The sequence below is a fragment of the Linepithema humile genome, chromosome 4 (assembly GCF_040581485.1).
Source record: "Linepithema humile isolate Giens D197 chromosome 4, Lhum_UNIL_v1.0, whole genome shotgun sequence".
Taxonomy (NCBI): Eukaryota; Metazoa; Arthropoda; class Insecta; order Hymenoptera; family Formicidae; genus Linepithema; species Linepithema humile.
The window spans coordinates 6302636-6320911 of record NC_090131.1 but is presented as its reverse complement, the minus strand read 5'-3'; the positions used below and the strand labels follow the sequence as shown (position 1 = coordinate 6320911).

Genomic DNA, 18276 nt, shown 5'->3' with positions numbered 1-18276 from the left:
TATGCATTGGAGTACATTGAGGATTAATTGATTAATACAAAAAGCTTTTAGTCGGGAGAAACAAGCAAGTACTTACAGTACACTTATGTGGTTTTTCTCCTGTATGTCTTCTCATATGCACGACCAACATGTACTGAGCCTTGAAGGGTTTTTCCTCCCTCGAGCATTCCTCCCAACCGCAAACAAAGCTCTTCTTGTTGGCGTGTATGTGATCGTTGTTGATATGTTTCACGAGATCATCCTGGTTTAGAGAAAAATACGTTAGATTAATATAGATAAGAACGAATACATCTTTTACCAAAAACTATATATATATATAGATAATATAGTGATATCATTATATATTTAACTCTTTCTTTCTCTCTAAATAATTTGAGAAAATTAAATATAACATTAAAAACATATTTTTAATGTTATAAAAATTTATTTTTTATTTACATTTTATTCAACGTTTCATAGTATAAAAATTATAATTATTCGCGCCATATTTTTTAAGCTTGCTCATTAACAGAAAAAAAATAGGATTACCGAATATTTTTGTCTCTGTATCTATGTTTACCTGTGTGGGAAACTCGAGACCACAATCTCTCCAATGACAATTCGTCTCGATAAAGTCACCGGGCTCATCTCTGAGATCCTCACTCGGACTGAGACCTTGAGGGTGAGTCGGCGGAGCGGTAGTCGTAGTCGCGTTTGTGGTCGTTGTCGCCGGTTCCCTTTTGACTTTAGTGGCGGTCCGCCTTGAGGAGGTGTCGGCTTCGGCCGTCACCGAGCGAGTCGACGATTCCGACGCTTTCCTACATGATTCTGCACTCTGTACATGCGAAAAAATATTACATAAGTATATCTGTTTTCTATCGTGTGTACTTAACGAGCTTGGAGTGAAATATTACGCTTACGGTGAAGTAATTTTACTCCTCGATTAGAACGTAGAATATAACGTAGTTTTCTTATAGATTATTTCAAACTTTGCTCAAACTGGATTTAAACTAATTTTTTAATTATAACAATTACATTGATTTATTATCAATTCAAGTCGCGTAGCGTAGCATTCGCAATTTAATTATCACATTGATAAGGTGCATTAATTCGATTGATTGTTCCCGACAGTCGTAAACTGTTCACGATATTTCTTCCTCTTTCTTTCTTTTTCTTTCGGTACTACATACTCTGATATAGACATAAATTCAAATACCTGCGCGCACGTGCGCATACAGGTTTCTCCGTCTCCGTAACTATGTCGCTGCTCGCCGCGATTTACCAGCAATACAGGTTGACGGGCGATAAGTATTCAAGTAGTTACGCTATTTGAAAGTGGATCAATAGAAATGGAAATAGAATAAAATATCAGATTCCTAATGCGGCCGTTTAATGTAAATTTTCTTAGGCCTAATAATTTACTTGCTTCTTTTTGCTATTTGCATAATAAATTCGCGTAGCAATACATAAAATTGAATAGAAATTCTGGTTCAAGTCAGACAATCAATTTTACAAATAATTCTTATATTAAAAAGTTGTGCAAATAAGCATAGAGAAAAATAAAAACACTGCAATGAATTGTTTTTACTCTTTTAAACATTTAAAATTATTATACATATACGAGGAATAATCCAAAAGTAAAGAAACTTTTTTCAAAGGCTTGACTCCTTAACTGTCCTTTTACTTTTTGACTTATCCTTGTACATAAAACCATCGGTATTTTAACAAATAATTTTTCTATAAATAATACAAAGCAATTTTGATATTTTGCGACGATGATTTGGTTTTCTATTTTCAATATATTATACGTTTGACTTTATAAATGGAACCAATCTCAAGGAGATTCGGTACTGAAAGGCAATCAAAAATCTCGATACAAACATATTACTTATTTAATATTGTTCCCGAAGTTACAACCCGACTATAGTGCATGTGAAAAAAAGAGAGAGGTTCATAAATACGAATCAAAACATTTCGTGTACGCGCGTTGCTACGAGCGCAACGACAACCGAGCGCGGTCGCACGGAACGCAAATGCGAGTCGATGCAAATCATGCCGGATAAACTTTACAGCGTGCGGACACACAGCCGGCTGTGTGCGTGTCGCAGGATAGAAAACGCCGCGCTACGTCAGCGAGCGCGCGGACGCGAATAAATCAGCGCGGGCTGCCCGCGACGATAGCGGTATAAGAAGAAAGCGACGGCCGGAGTGAAAGAAGGAGGAAGGATTGGTGCGGGAGGGTAAAATAAAAGCGCGTGGGAGGAGGGGAACGGTGGGGTAGAATCGGGCGAAATAATGTGCGCGAGATTGCTTGTAACCCGAGGACTCCCCTCTCGCGAGAGTAACCCAATCTTTCTCTCCCCCCTCTGTCTTTGTTGTTCCACCTTCGTTAACTGAACGAAGTCGGAACGCGCGTCAGAAAGAAAGAGCAAATAGGCAATTCGGGCGTCGGAATACAAGGAATGATTATTTATTCCCGACGAATCGATGACGGGTCCATCGAGCCTATGTATATCGTACTTTGGCTCGCAATAATTATCGAATGACTCTACGCCGTGTTCGTCCGCGTCGTAAATATATTGCGCCCGCCTCGCCCGGAGGCGACGCTGAGCGCGACGACACGTTCGCCGCATCTCGAGATAATCTATCGGTCTCGCGTCCGACGGATCGCCGTCACCGTAGCAAAATATAAGAGGTTAATTGCCGACGAGATAGTTTACTATTCGCGTCTCGGGAGTATCGAATGCACTCGCGTCTTTGCACCTTCTCGCTTACCTCGCTCTTCGGAGGCGCTGCGGCACCGTGCGGGCCGAGCGTCGCCGACGATGTGGAATGAGACGGCACTCCGGCGTACAGTTGCGAATGCGGGGACAATCCATGGGCGTGAGGGTGCGAATGAGGATGCGGCGGTGGTGGTGGAGGCGCGGGCGGCAGGGGATGAGGTAAGAGCGCCACCGCGGCGGCGCTCGCCCTTAAAAGGTGAGCCTGTAACTGCTGCAGATGCGGTGGCATGGTACCCGGATGCATGCCTAACGCCGGGCTCATCGCTGTGAAAATAATACAAATTTATTAATTATTGAATTACTGAGAGTTGCGATTTATGCAAACGCGCATATTTCATATTTATTCCTGGCATAATTATTTATCTCTAACGTCACAAATACGATAATCTGACAACGACAATGAACTCAAAATAAAAGAAATATTTAGATAGATTTGATATATTCATAGATTTCGAGATATATAATGTCGATGTTTGAAGGATGTTCTGGTAGGACGAATCTTCAGCAATTAATGAGCATTGGATGTTTAACGCTTTACACGATCGTTCGAATATGGTGGCGATACGAGAATAATTAATAAGCATCGAAATCTCAAACTGCATATCCATTCCCTTGATAGTCGAAGCACGGCACGCCGGACTTCCGGCACGTAGGCTAAGCTTGCATTTCAATCGTTAGCCTCTGACTGTTACAAAACCATAAGGCCGCGTAGGTAGAAACTATTATGCTGTGCATACATGGTAACTTGTTAAATAAGATCGCATTTTCGATGCATTCGTTTAAATGTAACATTATGAAAATTCATAAATTAATGGCATTTGCTATTTCGCGATTAAGACGTTATTATCATTATTATAATCGATGTAGTTAAAATCAGAAATCAATATTAAAACAAAAAAATAATTGGTTGAAGATTAACAAATTTTAGCGCGAATATAATTTTCGGGGAATTAAGAATCGGAAAACTTTCGCGCAAGACGAAAGTGAAATAAATAGTAAGGAATAATAATACACAGTTCCCGTACGCGAATCGAAGGCGAATTTAACGAGCGACAACATCCTGCGGGTATTCGACGACGCGACACCGACAAACGACCGGCGTGTCACACCGCCTGAATTTTAATTCGTTAATTACTTCATTTAATCGCAAATTACCGGGCGTTTTTAACTTGCAGGCAAGAAGGTCTCCGCCTATATAATGACGTAGCCACCTTAATTCCCGTGGCCATAATATATCGCGTTCGATCATCCTTCACCATTAAATGCACGATTACTTGATATTCAATACAGACATGTAATATTTTTCGAGATAATTATTAATTGCCACAAAAATATAAAAAAAATTACGAGCAATATTTTATTTATCAAAGATTGATGTAAGCACTTTATTATAAATTTACTTAAACTTTCAGTAGTGCTGAGAAGAAAATGCATAAAAATTATTGCGTTATTGCGAATCTGCAAAGCGATGCATATAAGAATTAGAAAAAATGCATCACATCGTCGATAAAGTTGATTTTTTTTATCCGATCATGAGAAGTTTTATTCATCATATCTGAATATTCAATATTTTTGGTCACCAAAAATGCTAGTTTCTTTTGTCATAAAAATTTTGGGAAATCGTGCGAAACTATTGATTGATAGTTTACACAAATAATTACAAAATTACTCACCAGCGGAAAGATGTCCATAGCTTCCGCTCGCGCTACTACTTCGCGAGCCATTCACTATGGATACCAAGCTGTTAGGGCTGAATCGAATCATGCTGTCGATATCGAACCTATCCGAATACGGCGAACTGCTCAGTGCTCTTTTTCGACTCGCTCTGATCGCCGAGGCTCTCGGGCTTCCTAATCTCGATGATGCAGAAACTAAAAATTCAGGAAGAGCGAATTAAAATCTTGTCTCAGTTTTATTTTCTCAATTCTTTATTCTCAATTCCACTCACTTGTATCAAACAGAATTTACAATTTAATTATCACTATAAAGCGGTAATGTTTTTTTTTTTTATCGAGACACACATTTTTAACATTCACCGCTGAGGTGGTAATCAGGTACATAAGTAGAAAGAAGTCGCACGGAAGATGAAGAGGAGCCGGGAACGTTAAGTGTATAGAAAAAGAAAGAGAGAGAGAGAGAGAGAGAGAGAAAGTCGAGAGGCTGATCTTGCGGCTTGAACGTTTTAGCGGCGATTTGCCTGCGACCGCAGCACAACGACGTAATATACAAACCACTTTCTTAAGAGCGCGGTGGCGGCTCGCTTGTACGTACCATCGTTGGTTACATGGTGGCGGTTACACTCTTCCTTCTCCCGACGCGTCACCTTCCTTTCTCTCTCTCTCTCTCTTTCTCTACACCCTCCCCTCCCCACGCTTCTCCCTTTTCTTTCTTGCTCTACCTTCACGGGCAATACCCACGGGATTAAGCCGCGAATGCCCTCTCTTTCTTTACCACGCTTTCGTGCTCCTTTTTCTCTCGTCGTTCTTTCCATCTCTCATGCCTCTTCCCGTCTCTCTCCTTTTTGCGTCTCCCACCTCCTTCCTATCTAAAGAGCAACGCGATACACAGAAGACAAGCACGGAGAGCGAGCTTACCCTTCTCTCCTCGATTTCCACTCGGTTGATCGCTCGTTCGCGCATAACGGGTATAGAGTTACTCGCAGTTGGAGCTCCAATCTTCTTCTTTTTTTTTTTTTCCTTTTTATTGCGAAACCCCTTCTTCGCGTCGCGCCGAACCGCACGAACGTGGGCACCCGCTTTGTCCCCTTCGACGATTATTAATTCGGTCAATGATCAAATTTACACCGACGACGGTAGCGATCGGAACAGGAAACCGGCGCTGCGGTTTTTCCGCATGATGTGAAACGATCGCGTGTTCATTGAGCGATTTATCGGCTCATGCGCGCCCGTTTCGTCGCGATCTCTCGCAGCTCTCCGAGTACGTTACATCTGACAAATTTGTCGTTTACAATCGTTGTTTCTAATCAATCGAACGAGGATCGAGGTATAAAGAGATTTAGCCGGACACCACCCGGATTCTTTCGCATCGTCTCCACGGGAATCGGTTATCTTATCCGTCGCGACCAGAAGGGGGGGGGGGGGGGTTTAGCCCCATCGCGTCCGGTCGCGTCGCGCGATTCCCACTGACTTTAATGAATATGCGAAGCCTCGTTCCTTCCCTCCCCGCACGTTTCCCGCGTATCCCATCGCGCGGACCCTGTTTCTCCCGTAAGATCCGAGACCCTACGGTCCCCGACACGCTCGATAAGTCCCAGCTCTTCTCCTCGCTCCCTCGCGCGTGCAGGTCGAACATGGGATTGAGACATGTAAATTGGTGCAATCGTCCGCTCCGATCGGCGCGGCTCCTCCGACGCTACTACGCGAAGCATGCCATGGCGCTATAGCGCTTTTCAAACTACGCTTCCCGCTTAAGCGCTCTTTAATTTCTCCTTTAAATTAAATTAAATTAAAGGCTTAAACCAAACGAGAGATATTTTCAAATGACTCGATTTCAATTTAATTTATTTGCCTTTCGAAAAGACGGCGAGAAATTTGAGTCTTTGAGTACTTTAATGATTTCAGCGTTAGATCGTTTTAAGAGAAATGCGAGTGCTCGATTTTTTTGTATGATTGTGCGATTACATTACCGCGATTATTGAGAGTGCCGTCTCGCGCATGTGAAAATTGTGCACGGCAGAGAGACACGAATTGTAACGGGATGACACGAGGAGGGCGGGAAGAGGAAATGTGAGACAACCTGTAGAGTAGGCGCTAAGGTGTTAATGAGGTCGTGTCGCTCCGAGTCGATTCAATTATGCGGCGGTGGCGGCTAACGAGGCCCCGTTTACCCTTTCGGTCGTCTTTTAGCCTCTCTCGGCCTCTCGACCAGTCGATCTCCTACCTGCCGGTAGTGGCTGCTTACCCACGGCTAAAGCCGGCACACATAACTCGCACACACAACTCGCGCGTACACGCCAGGCGCGGACTGTAGAAATTAAAAGAGGGCCACACGCGCTATTAAAGAACGTAACTTACCATCGATGGAAAACGGGATTTCGGATGACGCGAGGGTGCTGGCTGGGCCTGCCGCGTGCAGGAGGTACTCGGGCCCCAAACCACCCAGTCCTGCAAATGCAAAAAAGTGCAAAATGAAAAAAAACAATACTCAATACAGTCCGATTCGACGAATCGGCGACGAGGCAGCGGAACGGACGCCGTCGCGATTCGTTCCAGAGGGAAGTAAGGCGTCTTTTTACGCGCGACACAGATCACGCGCGACGGATCGGATTCGAGGAGCTTTTGTACGCTCCGGCGGGAGAAGGAAATACTTCCGGCGGAAATGCGGGTCCCTTTTACGGGCTCCAGCGTCGATTCACAACCAGTGACGGATGGGACGTACTCGGTCTATGAGCACCTCTATTTGCGCAGACGGATAATAATTACCGTGTAACGAGGCGTTGGGACTGTGCGTGGAGGCCTGGAGGTGGTGATAAATGTGGTCCATGTAGTTGATCCGATAAGCGGGATGCAGGACCGTATGCTCCGAAAGTGGATGACTCCTGCGTAAAAAATCACCGGAAGTCCCGTTGCCGGCGGTCCCGCCCTCGCCGGCGCCGCTGCCACCCCCGCCGCCGCCGCCGCCACCGTTGTTGCCGTTACCGTGCGTTCCGAGCGCGGCCGTGCTGCCGGACAATCTGAAAAGCGTAAATATAAATGTAATGTTTAAGTCGAGAGCGCCGAGTTGGAAATCGTTAACAGAGATGTGATAAATCGTGATAAAAGCTTCATCAAGCTCTCCCCTCCCCTCCCCGCGAGAACACAAGTCTCATTAACGAAAACGTATTTCTGGTGAGACGTTTATGATTTACAGCGAGGCGGGAGAAGGAAAACATTCTCATTTGACGGATGAAATTACGACACGCTTCGCGGGCGCGACAAATGGCGCGTGTCTCTTCGTCAAAGCTCCTATTCGCGTCGCTTCTTAACGCGGACAGGTGTCCTCCATCAATGGCACGGTCGTATGATCAAAGTATAACTTCGTCCGCGGGGATGGAATAATGCGTTTTTGTTTGTCATCCCTCTCGCTGACGTCACAATGCGCCCGCTCGTTCGCTTCGTGGAAGGGAACCCCGGGGTTCAGAAGAGAGGTGGACTAACCGCCGTGAGAGAGGCAGTGCGTCTCCTCGTTTGAATGATGGCAATTCGCCACGCTCGAAACATCGAGAAACGATGCGTGTCCGGTGTCTTCAAAGATTCTCTTTTCCCCGACGTTCCTCCGTTAGACTAACGCTAACGGGAATCTCTCTCGCGGGCGAAATCGCGTCTTTTAAAATCGTCGAGCGCGCGCTTTCGTCGCTCGCGTCAAACTTTAATAACATTAAATCAATGCAGTTTCATTAAATTGAAAAAAAAAAAAAAATTAAAAGAAGAGAAACAGCGTTTCGAGGACTCTTGCCTCAAGTATTGTTGCTAGTTTACCTCTTTTAGTTAGGACGTTACGCTACGATCAGGATGTCCGAGATCTTTATTGAATCCTAAGATCGTAACTTCACGTTACTACTGCGTAGTATCCGAGAGGAACGTCCGTAACGACGAGTGACCGAAGGTCAAGTTCTGCTCGAGGCCACGTGAGAATGAGATTTTCCTCGCTAATCGAAACTCAAACGCGTGAAAAGTATAAAGGGGGAAAAATGCCAATGTTGTGAGACAAATATGAAGATTTAATTAACCGACGCGGATGATTACGGTGCGCCGCGAGTGATAAAGCAAACAGCACGCTGCTGCGCACGGGACGAAGATGGGGGAACGATTGGCGCGTGTCGTAACGTTTTAAGGTGGATTACGATGTTTGAGTCGGTCGCTGTCTAAATATTGGCTCCGCGCTTCCATGAGTTTGCTGAGTAAAGACAACCGGGTCGACTGTTTGACTTTGCTCAGTGTCCACGGATTTTGATTACTGTCTGTTGGCTACCCGCTTACGGTGGTCGACCGTGTTAAAACGTTTGTCGCGATACTCGTTGACAGGTCGACGGATCTCTCAATTCCGCGTCGTTCTCGAAACGGGGGAGAGAAGGAATTTTTGCATTATTATCTCTGCTGAACCGGATGTCAAAAAAATTGTAAATAAATAATCAAAATCGCCACTGCTATATTTATTAATTTATGAAAAATGATTGAACCTTAATGATTTTTTATTATAATTTAATTGTGGACAATGTTATTTCTATTAGTGATATAATTGTTCCTCTCCACGGAGCGCTAAAGCAAAAATTAGGGCGTTTTGACAGGCTGCTTAGTAGCAGATCTCGTAAAAAAGTCGACTGCGAGAATCGGAAGGGACCGGGGACACCGTTACAATGAAAACATCGTCGACTCCGTCGTGTACGGCGCGCTCGTGTTCTTCGTTTTTTCTTTTCGCACCGGGAGAGAAATGGCCGAAAGAGAGACGGAGCTTGAGAGCCCTCGGCGTAGGAAGAGAGAAGAAAAGGATGGAAGACAGAGAAAGAGAGTGCGCTGTGTCTATTTCCAATCCTGCTGACTGCCAGATGACTCGAGGTATGGTTCTGTGCCTCTGCTTCGCCGTCCTTCCTTCCTTTTCTACCATTTTCCTCCTCTTCCCTTCGCCTTCCGTTTTGAACGCGTGTCGCACTTTACGAGTTTTTAAAATATCCATGCTACCGACGAAATAATCGTTCATAAAAATTATTAAGTACAAATTACGTATTACGAAAATGTATTTTGAACCGATCATTCACTTCATTATCATTGTTTGTTTTTAAATATTCGGAGCATATCCTTTAAACATTAAGATCGTTTTTTTTGTGTCGACGTTTAAACGGTTCGCACAAAAGATACGTTCAAGCGCACAGGCTTCGCTTTTTCTTTCTTGCCTCCTCACGCTTTTCCGTCTCGCTCTTGCTTTCATTTCTTCTTTGTTTCTGTCTCTCGAAATTCGGTCTCTTTGTCGCGCGCACGGTCCATTCGCATCTTCCTTCCCTGTTGCGCGCCGCGGGTTTCCAATCCGGCCGAAACAGCCCCCACCGACAGATAAAACTCGAGTCGTTAACTCGACACGCCGGAAACCGACGCATCTATCTTTATCTACGACCCATCCGCCTCGAGAACCCAGAGGTCTTCTTGAAATTCTTACGGCCACCGCACGTCCGTTTCTTCTCGGCGGCGCTCAACAATGCTGAATCCCATTGATTTTCGGAACCTTTTCGAAAGTTTAAATCCCACCGTTTTTTTCATTTCTAAGCCGACGCAATCCGGAAGTATTAATTCGGCAGCATAATTTATTATGCCTTGAATAATTTTATAGTAATATTCTCGTTTATATTCATACAGATTAAACATGAAAACTTGTTCGAGTCGAGTAGTCCGCACGCGCAAAAATGTATGTACTTTGTAATAATTAGAATTACAAAATGCACGAGAGAGGGTTTCTTGAAATTTCGCCGCTGATAATTCGTCGATCGCCGGCAGACACGCGACGTCTCGGTTGGTTTAATCTCGGGGGGACAGAAGAGGGGGATGGGACGACGAAACCGGGTGAGGAATTAAGGTTCGCAAGCTCATTAACGTGACTCGTGGTAATGAGGCGAGCTAAGCGGTGCCCGGGAACATCTGCCCGGTTTCCCTCCTCCTGCTGCCTCGCAACGTGAAAAAGAAAAACGGAGACCGCGACGACGAAAAGAAGCCTCGTGCAGATACGAGAGGAGACGACCGAGGCGGGGTAAAAAGATGCGGCTTAAGCGCGAGCCGAAAGCCGATCAACGCACGATGTGGAAAGGCGAGAGATTTGGCCCTTGCTAAAAACTTTATCCCTCTCTACATGCGAATGTGCGAGTCGATGTAAGATGACTCTTTACAATTTGCCGAACAGTAATCTCGCGCGACTCGTCAGAATTGATGCCTCCTAATGAGCGCTGTATCAATTTTTATAATCCCGAGGAATTTAGTGTCGACTGTTAATATTGCTTTGTATTGATCTGATCAATGCACCGGCAATTATACTTGTACCAAAAGTGCAACGATGGATTTTAATTCGGAAGAAATTTTAAATGCGATAGTTTCGATATTCTTTTCTAATCATTTTTAATAATTCTATTCTAATAATTTTAACAATAAAAAGACGCGTTTCAAACATGAAAAATAGGGAAAAGACAGAAGATAAAACAGTTGAAGAAAAGTATTGAGAAATTATCATTTTTCTAATATCATCGCGAGTTTCGCTGCACGGTGAGACACGATAGTATTTCGCGAATTGTAAAAATTGTAAATTAACAGTGAAGATGAACAACGCCATTCACGTCCGTCTCCCTTGTGGGATTTCAGTAACTCACATAATCCAGTCATCGACGTCGGTGTGTAGCCCGAAGCGATTTTTCACAACTCCGCACACTCTTCACGGCTGATCTATGGTTGCGATCCTGGCGCTGGGCCAGGATCGCGCTTTCTCAGTCGAGAGTGTCAGCGACTGAGGCACCGCAATGAACTTCTTAAGCTCCTACTACGAAAAGTCGTGAAACGTCGCGGACCTGGAATTATTTTCGATGGACATACAGATATAGTTCTCCGGCGCTTACGAAAAGCTCGCGCGGTCGCTCAGTTAAGTCGTATAATTTTATATTTAGCGCGCCGCGGGCCCTTCGGAGTTACCCTTACGTGAGTTTAACGAGTCGAAATACACTTCGTGCAGTGAGACTGTCATACAGTTATGCGGAGTACCAGAAACGTTTTCTTTTCTCCGCAAGTTATTTTTCCTATTTTTATATAAACTTCTTTTCTAGAATAATCGCGGTTCCAGAAATAATGAGACTCGCTATAACAGTAAAGTTTAAAACGACGGACAAGACTTGGGAAACATGCTGTGCTGATAAAATTATCCGCTCGAGAATCCGAACGAAGGCGATGTTTTCGCGACGAGTTTGGAACGTGGGGAAACTCGATTGCGATCAGGTAGAGCCTCGTTAATCAAGGTATTTACACGCTAGATCGGTCGCCGGCCTATCGATATGCGAACCGTCGTCGCGGATCGATCGGAGCCGCGCCTTCGGTTGCAAATCCAGCCTAACGGCGCTATATGCTCCGCTCGTAGTGTTATTTATAGGCTATTCGAACGCTGCGTGGCGCGCGCGTCTTGCGTACGTGCGTTTAATTCATTTAAGCCGGAGATTCGTCCTCGGATGCTTCGTAGAGGACAGACTGCGCCTGCCGTGACTTACGCGCGAATTAACAATCCGCGCGATTAGTACGTTAGAATGCTTTTTCTCCAAGATTTAGATCGCCGTAGCTTGTGAACGCATGCCGTGCGCCACCTAAATTAGGAACGAAAATTATGTTTTGTCGCACGTACAATGTTTTAATTTACAAAGATATCGATTATAGTTAAATAAATTAACTAATGAACAGAAAATTGATCTATCGCGATTGAAATTATCAGCCAGAATTGCCAGTTATTTGCTTTTTAATCCATTAAGTTTCTTTACGCGAGAGACGCGGTTAGCAGTTTTGTCGCCTGAACACATAGCCGAGCGACGTTAATGCGCTTTTTGTGTTTTCGCGAAAGAAATTTATCGCACCACCCACTAGATTTATCGCGGTTCTCGACGAGTTTGCACCTCTTCGCCTGTTGTATCCTCTTCGCGATCGCGAACCAACTCGAAAGGATTTCAAAGTAGTATTTGAATATTTATCTTTGCGATAAAATTTGTGGAAAAATATGTAAAGGCTTCTTTTTTAAATCACTTGACAGTTTTATTAAAGCGCAATGCGGAAGAAATACTTTGAAGTATTATCAAATTCTTCTCTACACTTGCAATAACATTTATCTCCACAAATGTCTTATCACTGAAATAGTCACACATACATAGATAACAGAACATTTCAACGCAGTATCTCTTTAATGAACATTTATTGCTTCGTTGTTAGGACACAACTGAAACATGCGATTTACTCGCAGGATACGATTATACACCAGAATACATCCTTTCGTAGTTTGTACGCGCGACGCCTACCAACGTCCCGTCCCTCCCGTCTTTCGGGTTGCAGCAAGTTAGAAACCTCGCCGCCTCTTTGTCGCCTCTGTCTTTTCAGGTTTCGGTAAAATCGACATGCGAGGCAGGCAGGGAACGTCGTCAGCCAGACGCCGCTAACGAAGTAATTCGTGCGCGAAAATGTTACGCGCGACGCAACTTGCATTATTCATCGTTGCAACTGTGTAACGCTGAAAAACCGTTTTACCCCGATCAATGGAATGTTAACAATCGACATTTTCCGAATAGAATCATTCATTTAGCCGTATTCCGTTGTCTAACGCCGAAATATTAAGGGTGTTGCTTTCGATCGTAAATCCCGAAAAAATATGGGATATAATGAAGTGTTTTGCGACGAAGCGTCGAGTGCCGCGCGTGGGATGCACTCGTCGAAGGCGGGAAAGATCGGCATCCAGAGGGCCGCAGGTAGACGAATATGGTGGGTACATCGAGAACCCGTGACTAATGACTCTATTGACGGGTTGAGAGGAATCGAAGGACGCTTATCGACGCGAAGAAAGCGACGCCGGTAACCCGTTCTCTCCTCGTGTTTTTGAACGATACTTAAAGAAAAAAAAATTCGTCTCCTCGTCGAATAACAATGAGCGTGCGTCGCTCTCGAATTTCTTCCGCGTTAAAGACGTATCGACGGAAAATTTCTCCGGTCTGTTGATGAAGATTTTAGTTATGCTTTAGCCTCTCTCGCTCCCTTTCTCTTTCTATCTCTTTCCGTCTGTCCCGCGCGCGGAGTTAGACGAGCTACCGCGTTTTGTCACGCTTTTTAGGCAGAACGCCGTAACGCGCCCGTGATTGCCTCGTACAATTACCTGCGAATCCGGCCGCCTCTCTTCATCTTCCGCTCGCCGCGAAACGTACATCCTACGCCTAATGTACAACATGGCGCGAACATGACACGAAACTACGGACCCCCTTTTTATCGCGACGCCACGCTTCATTCCGTCCGCTTGAAATTACGCTCGCTCTCCGCTCGCGATGTGGGATAAAATGACGAGTCTGCGCTACGCCACCGGCGATGTTGAAGGAAGGCGCGATTGTAAAATTGAGTTTTTGTCGCGCGGAACATCTTATTTTCGAACAAAGTCGCGCTTTTGTCGCGCACGGCATCAAGATATTTGTTTCACGGCACGCAATAACGCAATAACATGGGAATTTTAATAGCAGCATTCTTTCAACTAAAATATTTTCTCGCATACACGTTGTTTAACAAGGGCAACCAAGCAGATTGTAAAAAATATAATTTTTAAGAAACAAAAAAAAAACAGAAAAAAGATCATGAGAACCAAGCGTGACTGTCAGGACGTTTTACAAATCAAAATAATCAAAATTTAAGCAAATTTATTTTTGTTAATCGTAGAAATCTTCAAGAGAATGTTTAATTCGCGTGGAATGAATCTTGCGTTATATACGCTTTCGCACAACTTCCTTTAATTTCTCACCCCTTCGGCCCGTGCTCGCGAGGGGACTCGGCGCAAACGACGCTGTAATCGTGCGCATGTACTCGCGCGAGGCAAGGTCGGTCCAAATGCGCGAGCCTACAAGGTTCCCTCTTTCTTACCTCGTCGCCCTTTCCACTTCTCAAGCGCTGTTCCCCGCGCGTTTGCGCGCTAATAAAATGCGCTCCGCTCGTTCGCTTCTCGCGAAGCCCTCTTTACATTTACATGCTCGGACTGCTCGAAGCGCGCGGCTACGTGGTCGTGAGGACATCGCGCTCATGAATTTATCCCGAGTCCTCTTACTACCACCACCACCGTGACGTGTACCGGGCGCGAAGAGGACAGGACGAAGGGAAGGGAAAGGGACGCGGCGACCGGACGATCTCGGTGTCACTGGACCAGTTCCGTAGACGGGATGGGAGCGATCAGACATTTCCGAATTAATCGGCGGACTTGCTGTATTTAATTACGTTGACACAACAGCGCGTGTACAGCTCTAATACCATTACTAACTGCAATTTAACATTTACAGACTCCATTAATTTTTTTATTAAGCGAATTTAATGGAGTTGTTAATTAGATACTGTTGTAGCTTTATCGTTTCACGAGAGAGCTCAAATGAGAGTCGTCGTACGTATCTCGTAAAGTATAAAATTATGTTCTGTCAGTGAGCTTGCCCGAAGGCGAGGCGAGTCAATTCCGAATCGAAGCGCAATACGCGCGGGCGAGGATGCGCGCTCGGTGCTCGCACTCGCGATACCGAGAGCGAATTGTAAATAGTGTAGCGCGCGGGAGACCGGTACGCGCAAGCTACGCGTCGGTGGCGAGCGAAGCGAGGTGAGCCCAGAGGGGGTCTACAAGGGCCCGTGGTTCGACCGACTGCGCCAGAGGGGGACGGGATGCACGGGCGAAGGAGCGAGGGAGAGAATAGAGCAGAATAAGAAGAAGAGACACGGAGGGAGAAAGAGAGAACTGCTAGGCCGCCGCCGGCGCTGGGCCGCGCGTGTATCCGCCCACGTAATCTTGATTGTCGACACACCTCCACCTCCGTCGTTCTCTACCAAGAAACGCGCACACCGACACGGAGACGCGTGCGCGAGCGCGTATCACCTTCTCGATGTAACCGCACGGATACATACCGTGAGCGCGAGAGCGGATCCCGCCGGGCACCTATGCACGCCCGGATGCAACCTGCGCGGATAGGCGACCAGAGACGTATATCGCGTCCTGGAAACTGCGTCGTAAAGCCGATCGCTGGAATCGAATCGCCGAGACATATGTAATCGCGATCGGCGGATCGCCGGAAACGCGCGGATGCAAGTCAGATTTGTGTGGTTTTCACTCCGGCACGATCGCGCGCCTCGCCGCACGTGTGTATTAGATGTAGTAAATCGATGACAAAATGATGAATAGGTTGCGGAGATGTGCGCGCAACTTCGGAAAACAAAATAGGACATGTGGCAATCGTGCACATTCGTCCACATTCAATTTGAGATCAAATTTTGTTTTCAAATACAATATAATTATCATGACTTGTGTCAATTCACGGATGAAAATGTTTATACAACGGACCTAAAATAATTCCCCAAATTGCAAGGATTATTTTCAAATTCTCAAAATTTTCTCCGATATGTACAATACGTATTGTTCAAGCACCGTTCTGGAATGATATCCTTTTCTGTATCTACAATAGAGGGACGCTATCTCGTTATCTCGCCACGCAAGCCCGTTCGGAGAAGTCCGCTCGCGAAGGGTTATCTGCATATTAAACGTCAGAGATAATTCACGCGGCAACAAACTATTCTCGAAGATAGAACCATACATACAGATAATATAGTCGCGCACATGCCAAGCTGTCGATTAGCCGTGTTGACTCGCTTTCCCGACCCGATCTGATTAATACTTGAGGCAATCTGTTCGCGAAATGATACAGAACGGAGCAAAACGATAACGATGGATCCGTCTGAGCTCACACGCGCATCCCGCGATCAATATTACTTTCAATTTTCGCGTTCACTCTCGCGCTCGTTTATTTTCGCATCTTTATTCCTTCGAACGGCGCGCCGCGAGTGTACATTTCACTCCGCCATTCCCGTGTCCGACTTTGTGCGGGTGACTTCCCCCCCTGTGCACGCCACAGAATGGGAGCTTAGACAGGGAAACAAATGAGAGGCCGTGGACTATAATGACGCGGACAGTGCAGGGCGGAGAGAGGGGAAAGGGAAGGGGGATAAGAAATTGGATAAGAAAGTAAAAGGTGGATCGGTGTGTGTGCACAGCTGCGCGTGTGTGCGAAAGCGCGAAAGGGAAGAAAGGCAGAGGGGGGTGGGAGGGAGGGAATGGAGCTAAGGTGGAGGATTTATGAACGACCGAAACAGGCTGCGAAACCCTAGGCCCTTCGCCTGCTTCTCTTCCTCCGCTTTCTTTTCTTTCGCTTCCTTTTTTTTTTCTCCGCTTCGTATGCCGACCTTAACGCGAGTAGTATACCTGGCCCCGTCTCGCCGCATCGTGCTGCGCTGTACGCACGCAAAAACACAGTTTCATCCTCCCCGTCCGCGCCCCGTCGCCCCACCGCCGCTTGTCTCTCTTTAAATTTTACATTGTCTCCGTCGTGACAAGTCGTCGATTCGTCTGTGCCGCTCGCTGCTCCTCGCTGCCCTCGCGGCATTAAAACCTTGCGGCTAACCGCGATCGCGTGCCGCGCTCCAGCGGAAAATTCGATGAATTTCTTACGCGAGACTCCACGTCTCTCGCAGTGGTCTAGCTTGAAATCTTTTTCTTCAGCTCAGCTGAGATATTCGAGCTTTATCGCGCGAGCGGACACTTCCCGCCTCCGATTATTTCCGCGCCAGATTTCTCGAAGGAGACAACGGCGGGGTGTCCGAGCGCACCGTCGGCAATACCGGTAGCGGGAATGGCGGATCGTAATTTCGCAATGCCGGGATCCGCCGCTATATTGAGACGGTGGTGCAGCCTCTCTTAATTAACGCCGCGTTACTCCGAGCGGATCGAATCGAGTTCCGAGATCTGAAATCAATTTAGATCCCCGATCCGCGATAGCTCCTCTCCGCGCGCCCACCCTCCTACGAAACTTTCCGCGGGACTCTTCGGTGAGAGAAGCCGGAGAGAGAGTACGCTCTACGGGGTACCTCGTGCCCTTAGCGTCCACGATCTCTGATAGGACGAAGGAAGGGCTGGGAGGGGGGGGGGAGGGGGGGAGAGAGAGGGCGACGAGAATGGAACGATGCGGAGGAGCGCGGCCGAGCTGATGTCGGTGCTGTTGTTGTTATTGCTGCTGGTGGTGGTGGTGGTGATAGTTACGAGGATCCATGGGGGCCTTACAGTGCCCCGTGGTATAACGTGGGTAACTTAATATTCCGGGTAATAAATAAGAGAATGCGGCTCTGTCCGCCCCACAAAAAACTTCCCGCGGGCCAAAGAGCAGGACGCCCACGCTTCTCGCAGTGCCCACAGTGCCGAAGTGGCCCGTCCACCCACTTCCCCCCCTTTCTCCCCGCTCCGACCCGCGAGCGGGAACTTCGGGGCCCCGCTTTAACCTCCGTGGCCCCCACGCTTAACACCCGAACGTTATCCCGCCGCGGCATCGCGTAATTAAGTTATTACGCTCGCGGGGCAACCGCGGCGCGCAGGGGGCTCTCGCCCCGCCGTACGATGGATGTACTCGTCCTCCCCCCCCCCTCCCTTTCTTTCTCTCCATACTTCGGAGGAACGAAATTTCTTATTAAGGATCTCCCGCGCGGATCGTAAAAACAGTCGAGTGCGTAAGAAGCGGGTATTGGATTTTAAATTAAGTTATGCTGAATTAACATTAGTATTTTACATTAACGTAATTGTGCGTCAAGCACATTAGTTTGAAAAAGTGTTGTACTGTATCGCGAAGTAACGTTAAATGAGCAATAAAATTACGAGCACTTGATGATACATAAACGCAGCAATCATTATCATTAAGAAGAGTAAAGAATCTCGCGGCACCTCGAGGGGCATGTTTTCAGCTGTCATTGAT

General features: G+C 46.3%; 1 protein-coding gene and 1 long non-coding RNA gene across 5 annotated transcripts in view; one reads left to right on the top strand and one right to left on the bottom strand.

Moving 5' to 3' along the window:
- Window positions 1-18276, top strand: part of LOC136999454 (uncharacterized) — a 147278-nt gene that overhangs the window by 2625 nt on the left and 126377 nt on the right. The window lies entirely within an intron of this gene.
- ci (cubitus interruptus) overlaps window positions 1-18276 on the bottom strand; it is a 75326-nt gene that overhangs the window by 8049 nt on the left and 49001 nt on the right. For all 4 annotated transcript variants that reach the window (XM_067353479.1, XM_012366523.2, XM_067353480.1 and 1 more), the window contains exons 2-7: window positions 7205-7455; window positions 6797-6886; window positions 4436-4633; window positions 2755-3026; window positions 560-814; window positions 77-241 (exon numbers count right to left, since the gene is read on the bottom strand). In XM_067353479.1, the coding sequence (XP_067209580.1) occupies window positions 77-241; window positions 560-814; window positions 2755-3026; window positions 4436-4633; window positions 6797-6886; window positions 7205-7455 (1231 nt within the window). The remainder of the gene's footprint in view (window positions 1-76; window positions 242-559; window positions 815-2754; window positions 3027-4435; window positions 4634-6796; window positions 6887-7204; window positions 7456-18276) is intronic.